This window comes from Lithobates pipiens, unplaced genomic scaffold, assembly GCF_037356315.1.
Source record: "Lithobates pipiens isolate NorthernLeopardFrog02 unplaced genomic scaffold, aLitPip1_a1.2 Scaffold_8, whole genome shotgun sequence".
NCBI classification, from domain to species: Eukaryota; Metazoa; Chordata; class Amphibia; order Anura; family Ranidae; genus Lithobates; species Lithobates pipiens.
Window position 1 is genome coordinate 299513029 of NW_027507903.1, and position 8729 is coordinate 299521757.

General features: G+C 41.8%; 1 protein-coding gene across 2 annotated transcripts in view; it reads left to right on the forward strand.

The window, feature by feature from the left end:
* The window catches only part of LOC143963034 (uncharacterized), an 83627-nt gene extending 74939 nt beyond the window's left edge, over window positions 1-8688 (forward strand). For both annotated transcript variants that reach the window (XM_077472581.1, XM_077472582.1), the window contains exons 14-18: window positions 624-778; window positions 3883-4066; window positions 4489-4601; window positions 6460-6553; window positions 6641-8688. In XM_077472581.1, the coding sequence (XP_077328707.1) occupies window positions 624-778; window positions 3883-4066; window positions 4489-4601; window positions 6460-6553; window positions 6641-6724 (630 nt within the window). In that variant the 3' untranslated portion in view covers window positions 6725-8688. The remainder of the gene's footprint in view (window positions 1-623; window positions 779-3882; window positions 4067-4488; window positions 4602-6459; window positions 6554-6640) is intronic.
* Window positions 8689-8729: the final 41 nt, after the last annotated feature.

Below are 8729 nucleotides of genomic sequence, written 5' to 3' on the forward strand. Positions count from 1 at the left end.
CACACGAGCGGACTTTTCAACATCCAAAGTCCGTCAGACCGAGTCCGTCAGACTATCCGATCGTGTGTGGGCTGCAACGGACTTTAGCTTCGCAAAAGTCTGACGGACTTTAGAAATGAAGCATGCTTCAAATTTTCCCGACGGAACTCCGCCGGACCCGGTCCCCTTCGAAAAATTCGCTCGTGTGTGTGCTACTCCGACGGACTAAAACCGACGCTAGGGCAGCTATTGGCTACTGTCTATGAACTTCCTACGTCGAATCCAGTCGTACGTCATCACGTTCGACTCCGTCGGAGTTTGGTGTGATGGTGTGTGGTCAAGTCCGTTCGGTCGAAAAGTCCGCCAGAACTCCGTCGGAACTCCGTCGGAACTCCTTTGGAGGTCTGTCAGACTTAATCCCTCTCGTGTGTACGGGGCTTTAGAGTGTCTTTATTAGCACCCAATAGACTCAATTCACAAAGCAAACACATCAGAAGAAATTTTTTTTTTTTTTTTTTTTTTTTAAGTGACAAGAGTAATTGAAATTAAAGCTGAAAAATAAAGTCACACAGCTAAAATACAGAGCATTTTTTTGTGTCAAACCTTTGGGAGCTGAATCAAATATATGCTCCATTTTTCAGTAGATGAGTGGTGGATGGGACTGCAGAATCTGCATATGGGACCTACATTCCTGCTCACTTATAGAAACATTCTCCAGACCAGAAATGGATCACTGGAGTGAACAAAAGGAAAAGGCCTGTGATGGAGTCATTTTGGATATGTGTTACTGTCCAAAAAGGTAAGCTCATTAAAAGCAATTCTCATAAAATGTATTTCCATCACAATAAAATATAATTTAAAATTTGTTGCTATTTGTCACAGCACTTGGCCTTGTTAAAGTTTTTTTAAAGTCTGTTTTCTATTGTTACCTGTTGTATTTATATAAGCAATCTTTTTATATCAAAATGATATTTTCTTACAAATTATTTGACAATTGACATAGGAGAGTTTTACAATTTTCATTCATTTTGCTTTTACCAGTTGCATTTTTGGTTCCAATTTCAATATGCAGATAAATCATTCAAGTCATGTTTTTCAAAATAAGAACAAATCATCAAGTTGTGCCAGTACAGTGCAAAAGCATGTTTTGAAAAGATGAAAGTCGATCTCGGGGATCAAGCTGCAGCCCATCACCGCATGCACCAATTTTCACAGTCCAAGGCAAAGCAAGGATAGGAACCTCAAGTACACACGTTGTCAGGGTTTGAGGATTTTTTTAACACATGTGATACATGGGCTTTAAGCCTAAACAGAAATCAAACACAAATCTTCAGGGCTTCATCATTTCAGCTAAATTCAGCTTCTACATCATAGGGAGCACTGCTTGATTCTGCACCATGGACCTAAATACCAAGCAGCCACGAAAAGTTTGGTCAAAGAAGGGCAGGTGTCAGTACTCAAAATCTGGTGCAGCTGTACATAGTAGCCAATCAGCTTCTAACTTGTTGAAGTTAAGCTTTGACAATAAAACCTGGAAGCTGATTGGTTTCTATGCAGAGCTGCACCAGATTTTGCACTCTCCAGTTTTAGTAAATCAACCCTATAGTGCATTTTTCAGTTTTGGACAAATCAGGGAAAGGTAAGAACTACTGTCAAGTTTTTATTGCTGTCTATGCTGCCAGTGGGATGATTTACTACTATATTTGTACTGGAGGCCATTGTCATCAAGAAATGTGAGGCATTGGAGCTCCTGCTGCTGTAAATCAAATCCAGTGTGGATGGAGTGAGGGGGCGTGTCTGAGCTGCACTTTGTGTGTCTATAAATGCACACAGCTTTGCCCGGGAGCACACTCACACATGTACCCCCATGTGGGGGAACACTCAAGAGAGAAGGGAACGGAAAGTGCAGCTGGGGGACCATTAGAGGAGAAGAGAAGGTAAGGGGCCACTCTATGTAAGGATGTAAGGCCGCGTACACACGGGCGGACTGTTCGCCCAACTTTGTTTGTCAAACAGTTTCGGCAAACAGTCCGCTCAAAATTAGCATGGACGGACATGGCCACACACGGCACTTTTTTGAGCGGACTATTTCAGCGAACTGTTTGCCAAACAGTTCGCTCAACTTTTGAAATGAACGGACTCGCCCACGTAAGGCGGAGGCAAATCCGCCCATTTCGAGCGCGTGTACAGGTAGGCGGGGCCCGCGACGGAGACGTCGCGGGCTCCGCCGCCTGGAATGGGCTTAAAGGGGAACCCCAACGCCGAAAAAAATCGGCGTGGGGGTTCCCCCAAAGTCCACAACAGACCCTTGTCCGAGCACGCTACCCGGCCGGCCAGGAAAGGGGGGCGAGCGGCTCTGGCATTCCGGCCGGAGAGAGCGACGTGTCAACATCTCCTGGGGAAGAAGAAGAAGAAGAACAAGAAGAAGAAGAAGAACGGAAGGCGGCGACGGCGACAGCGACAGCGGCGACAGAAGACCGGGCCACCGCCTGTAAAAGAGCTACAAGAAGGCGCGGTGGCCCGGCAGAAGAACCGAAGGCGGCGACAGAAGACCGGGCCACCGCCTGCAAAAGAGCTACAAGAAGGCGCGGTGGCCCGGCAGAAGAACCGAAGAGGGGGACAAGACCCCCGAAGTCGGGAGAAGAGGCCGGCGGCGGGGAGGAAGAAAGCCGGGCTCCTCCGCTAGTAAAAGAGCTACACGAAGATAGCGGAGGAGTCCGGCGAGAAGACCCCCGAAGACGGAAGACCCCCGGAGCTGTGCAATAAAATATTTTTTCTCTGTGTTGTGTTTTTTTTTGTACTTTATTTCACAGGTGAATGGGTAGGGGTACATTGTACCCCATACTCATTCACATAGGGTGGGGGGCCGGTATCCGGGGGCCCCCTTCTTAAAGGGGGCTCCCGGATTCCGATAAGCCCCCCGCCCGCAGACCCCGACAACCAACGGCCAGGGTTGTCGGGAAGAGGCCCTTGTCCTCATCAACATGGGGACAAGGTGCTTTGGGGTGGGGGGGCCGCGCGGCCCCCCCTTCCCCAAGGCACCCCCCCATGTTGAGGGCACGCGGCCTGGTACGGCTCAGGAGGGGGGGCGCGCTCGCTCGCCCCCCTTTCCTGGCCGGCCGGGTAGCGTGTTCGGACAAGGGTCTGTTGTGGACTTTGGGGGAACCCCCACGCCGATTTTTTTCGGCGTTGGGGTTCCCCTTTAAGCCCATTCCAGGCGGCGGAGCCCGCAACGTCTCCGTCGCGGGCCCCGCCTACCTCGAAATGAGCAGACTTTCCTCCGAGCGGGAACAGTTTGCTCATTTCGAAAGTAGCCTACACACGGGCGGACTGTTCGCTCAAACACAGTTTCAGCGGACAGTTTTTCGGAATTTCCGAAAGACTTTGTCCGTCAAACTGTCCGCTGAAACTGTCCGCTGAAAGCCCACACACGAGCGGACTGTCCGCCCAAACACTGTTCAGCGGACAAGGTTGGGCGAACAGTCCGCCCGTGTGTACGCGGCCTAAGAGTATAAACCTCTTTTTTCATTTTAGGTTAAATAATTACAGCCTTTATTATCACTTTAAGTTTTGCTGAAAATGCAATGCCTCTCAGCCAATTCACATCACAATGACAAGTCAGTTTATAACGTATATATAGATATGGAAAATAGCTGATATAGGGGTTGATTTACTAAAACTGGAGAGTGGAAAATCTGGTGCAGCTCAGCTTAGAAGCCAATCAGCATCTAGTTGATTTTTTTGTCAAAGTTTCATTGAACAAGCTGAAGTTGGAAGCTGATTGGCTACCATGCACAGATTTTGCACTCTCCAGTTTTAGTAAATCATCACTATAATGTATATTACATTTTATAAAATCAGAACCAATCATTTTAATTGTTTCATATACTATTCCTCTTTTAGGAAAGAATTTGCCTATTCCTCCAGTGATGGACAAGTTTATATACGTCATTTTGGAGTAGCCAGTTCTGAGATGACCCTTGTAAATATTCTAAAGGGACATGAAGCAGAGGTCACCACAGTTGTGTGGCATCACCTTGTAGACAAGTGGATCACTGGCTCTGAAGATGGAACCATTAGAATATGGGTAGCTATTTAAGGTTTTTTTTTTTATAACATAAAACCAAGACCATCAAATCAATCAAGATCTGATAAGATAAGTTAGCAAACAGCTATTATTCACTTCACAGTGGTATAAGAATTGAAAAGTCTTTCTTACAAATTTTTCTGAAGAGGAGCTTATTTTCTTTGCCCATGTGGGGCAAACAGAATCAGCCTACTAATCCTAACTATCTACAGTTGCTTACAAAGTTTTACAATTTTAAAATGTTCACTTTTAGACATTGCAAAAGGTATTTGTATATTAGTTTATTAGTTGGATCCATAAAATGTGCAGATTTGACAAAATTCATTAAAGTAAACACAAACTGGTTTTTAACAATTGCTTCTGAGAAATAGGTACCATCATCAAAATAGTATTTTTCAAATCAACATGTCTTATTTATGCAGGGTGCAGAAGGAGCTCTATGTGAGAAGATCCTGCACACTAAAGGAGTAGTTACTTGTATCTGCATTGACCAGATGAATGGATGCATTGCTGCAGGTGTGCAAGATACAATCAGGTAATTAACAAACTTAACAAGTTTTCCAATTTCTAGAAAACATAAACTACTGAATTAGATTCATGCATTTAGCAATGTATAAGGATCTCTCCTAAAACTACTTTAACATTAAAAGAGACAACAAGGCTGACTAATTTTTTGTATAACTTGGTATTTTGCAGACTGAATCTGCCCCTACCACTGTAATACCATTTACTTGGCAACTTTAAGTAATTGTAAAGTCAGATTTACAAATACAGTAACTGGCACCCCCTCTGTTGTATGAAGATATAAAGTACTGTGTGTCAGTTTTTCTAAAATTATAATCTTAAATACCTTTTTGCACAGCTTTGCTGTGCGATCACATGACCTCCCTCCGCTCTCCTTCCCCGATCTAAAGAGAGCAGTGAAGGGGGTTTAGATTCCCCTCTAACATCAGCTGGGCAGCAGAGACCGATCACATGATCACATAGCGGCACTGTGCAAGAAGGTATTTAGGATTATAATTTTAGAAAAACTGACACAGTACTTTATATCTTCATGCAACAGAGGGGATGCCAGTTATTTGTAAATCTTACTTTACAGCCGCAGGGAATAGCGGCAGGAGGAGAAGGGAAGGGCAGGGAGGAAATCAGCTCTCAAACACAGAAATGAGAGGCAGGGGAGAGAGACTGAGCACTAAGATATTTATCATGTTTAAAAGGAACAGAAGCTTTTTTTTTCTTTGTAGGGTTACAGCCGCTATAAATGAACTGTGATGCCGACTCATTCTAAAGCTAGCCATACACGGGTCAAATTTTGGTTGATTTGGCTAGAATTCGAGTTTTGGGTAGCCCTGTCGGCAAAGAAAATGGAAGACTTGAATGGGAAAACTGTCAGCTGAAAAATGACTGCTTCCTATCAGGTGCAGCCAATGTTTGGGTATTTAAACAACACACTATTTAACAAGCAATCTGTATGTGCATGGTAAGCAAACGTCTCCTCTAGGCAGTGAAGGTCCATGAGGAGTATTGGTAGGTGACCTGTCACTATTCCCCACTTAAATCTAGCAACTGAAGTAACAAAGCTGGCTAGATCAATAGTGTGCACCAGTGCATTATAGAACAAGTGATCTATTTTTAAAAAGAGGGAGTGAATTCCACAGAAATTCTTCAAGGAATATACAATTATTTTCCAAACATACATTCTTGTTGCCTTTAGGGTAATTGAATTATGGTACTTAGTTTTACCTAGAGGTATGGTTCCCTTTCCAATATTTCCATTTTCATCTCTGTTGGCAACATTGTAACACTCTTAATTTGTAGGTTGTTTTGTAGTTTGAAAACTTACATGACTGTGTGTATAAGATCATATTACCCAAGTAATGCCATGTAATGCCTTGCCCCATGCAGCTAATAGTGGAATTGCACATATACACCAGGGTATAATGGTCTGACATCTTTACTGCATATTTATAGTCAGGAAATTGCTCAAAAAATAACCCTAGCATTCCCGTCTTGTCTATTTATTTTGCTGTCTGTACCCCATTAGGGAGATTTCTTTGTACTTGTACTACTAAAGATGCAACAGGAAATAAGAGGAGATCTATACAAATGGTGGGATAGTTCTTTGGAACAAATGTTCCCATTGGAAGATTTCCCTTAATTTTCTGTCTGGGTGTCAATGATCACCAGGACAAATGGAGGGGCAAATCTGCCTAGTGGGGAAACAAGCAGCAATAACCCCCAAACAGATGTTCTAACCCCTAACCACTCTATCAAAAAAATGTAGCTTTACTTATACTTTAAATATAGGAGGTCACATATTTGCTACATATTTTTTATTTATTTTTTATATTGAAAAATATTTAACATGTCATTATTTCTTTTATTATCCTCAGGGTTTATGATCCAGACTCTCTACTTCAGGTTCAGTATAACACTGGACATACAGACCTTATCCGGTCCCTCATCCACATTCCAGAGATGAAGCAGGTATGGTGCTTATGCACTTTTACGTAAAATAAAAATACATAAAAGGCAAATATGCATAGGGTCTTACTTACTAGTCTGTCTTTTTAGTATGTTACAGTGTCATGGGACAAGACAGTGAGAATATGGAAGGCTTATCACAAGGTCAACAACCAGAACAATTCAGTACCGTGAGCTACTAGATCAGTGATGGCGAACCTTGGCACCCCAGATGTTTTGGAACTACATTTCCCTTGATGTTCTTGCACTCTGAAGTGTAGTTGAGCATAATGGGAAATGTAGTTTCAAAACATCTGGAGTGCCAAGGTTGGCCATCACTGTACTAGATCTACAAATCAAAACACTCCTGAGGTTACATGATCTTTAAAAAAAATAGACTGTTATTGTATTGGTTTATACAGTATGTATTTTAAGTGTATGTATTGCAATTGGAGAGTGTTTGGACTCCAGAAACTCTACAATCCTTCATTTTATTATAACAATTATTTTAACTATATTTCTTCCATCATATTCTATGCTACTTTATAGGCATGATGTATTTTTCTCATTACCCTCTACCCCAAAAATGCTGAATTAGCCATGTGTGCCTGTGGATCCCCTTGGATCTCAGACCCAGGCAGTACATCTGTAAAACCTTAACTGTTATCTAATCCAACTAATCCAAGATTTAGTTCCACCCCTCCCATTGCTAAGCTTCACCCTTGTTACTAAAATGTCAGAAGTTCAATAGTAGTAAATACTTTTTTACAACCGAATGACAAAGGCCGTGGGGCTTACAATTTGATTTGGCCCAATATACAGCCTGAACCGAGAATCCCATACTTTTTTTTTTACGAGGGTTGTTACTGTGTTTTAGACAGATTAGTGACATACCAATCGAATGTACAGCATTAACGTGACCAACAATCAAAAGAGATTATGAAACAGTATATTGTATAATGTTTTTTTAGAAAACACATCTGATCAAAGAAGTAAGCATGTCTGATCCTAAGAATCATATATTGGGGCAGCTAGATGGATTACACAAGGAATCTGGTAATCTGCTGTTTATGTATAGGGGTTCGTTTACTAAAACGGGAGAGTGTAAAATCTGGTGCAGCTGTGCATAGAAACCAATCAGCTTTCAGTTTTTTTTGGGCCAAAGCTTAATTGAAAAAGCTGAAGTTAGAAGCTGATCGGCTACCATGCACAGCTGCACCAGATTTTTTACACTACAGTTTTAGTAAATCAACCCATAGTCCTTTTTTTCAGCAGTTTTATAGTTTGGGAGATTAAAAGTTTGATGACCTTAGGGAAAGTGGTAGGGGGGTTGGGTAGAGGAAAAAAAAAAAAAGGTAAGCGAAAGAGAGAGCAGTAAAAGAGAGGAAGAGTACAAAAAACAAGGTGGGGATAAGAAAGAGAGAGCAATAGAGAGGAATAGTTTTAAAAAAAAGGTGGGGCAGTACTAGATTTAATTCAACAAATGAGTAGAAATTGTGGTTTGTAAGTTGCAGATAGGAAGGCAATGAATATCACTTGCATCTACAACCCATAACTCATCCCCTCTTTCGCTCCCTGTTTCTAGTGTTTACATGATCCCCTGAGGCGTTCTGTCTGTTGTTTACTTGTCCTTATTAGAAGGCCAATATATCTACATTTCAAAAGGTCTGGAAACCCTGGATTATGCATTATATGCTTTCAAACTTTAACTAAACCTTGTTCCCTCCTCCCTCTTTCTCTTCTTTTTCTACACCTTCCTCTCCTTTCCACCTCCCTTCTTTTTCTCGTATGTCTACTTAAACTCTCCCCCCTTTCTGCATCTTGATCCTCTTTGTGCTCTCTCCTTTTTCCGCTATTTAGCTTTTCCTGGTTCTATATTGCCACTTATGACCTTATCTAATAGGTCAATGGGCCCATAAACTATAGATTCATTACCTCATGCAAACAGGCATTTACTAAATTCCAGTGTATATTCATCATTATAAAATGAGATTTTCACATATATTATTGGTGTATTCTGTTTATCCTTACGGTATTAGCTGTTATGTTCCTTATTGAAAGAAAATGTAAAGTGTGTACTGCCTTGAATATTTATTGTGAAACTCAATGCTAAATGTATTTTAACAGAAATAAATCCAAAATAACTTTTTGATAAATAATGCTGTTTGGTACATATGTGTATGCTTTGTTTATGGTTATT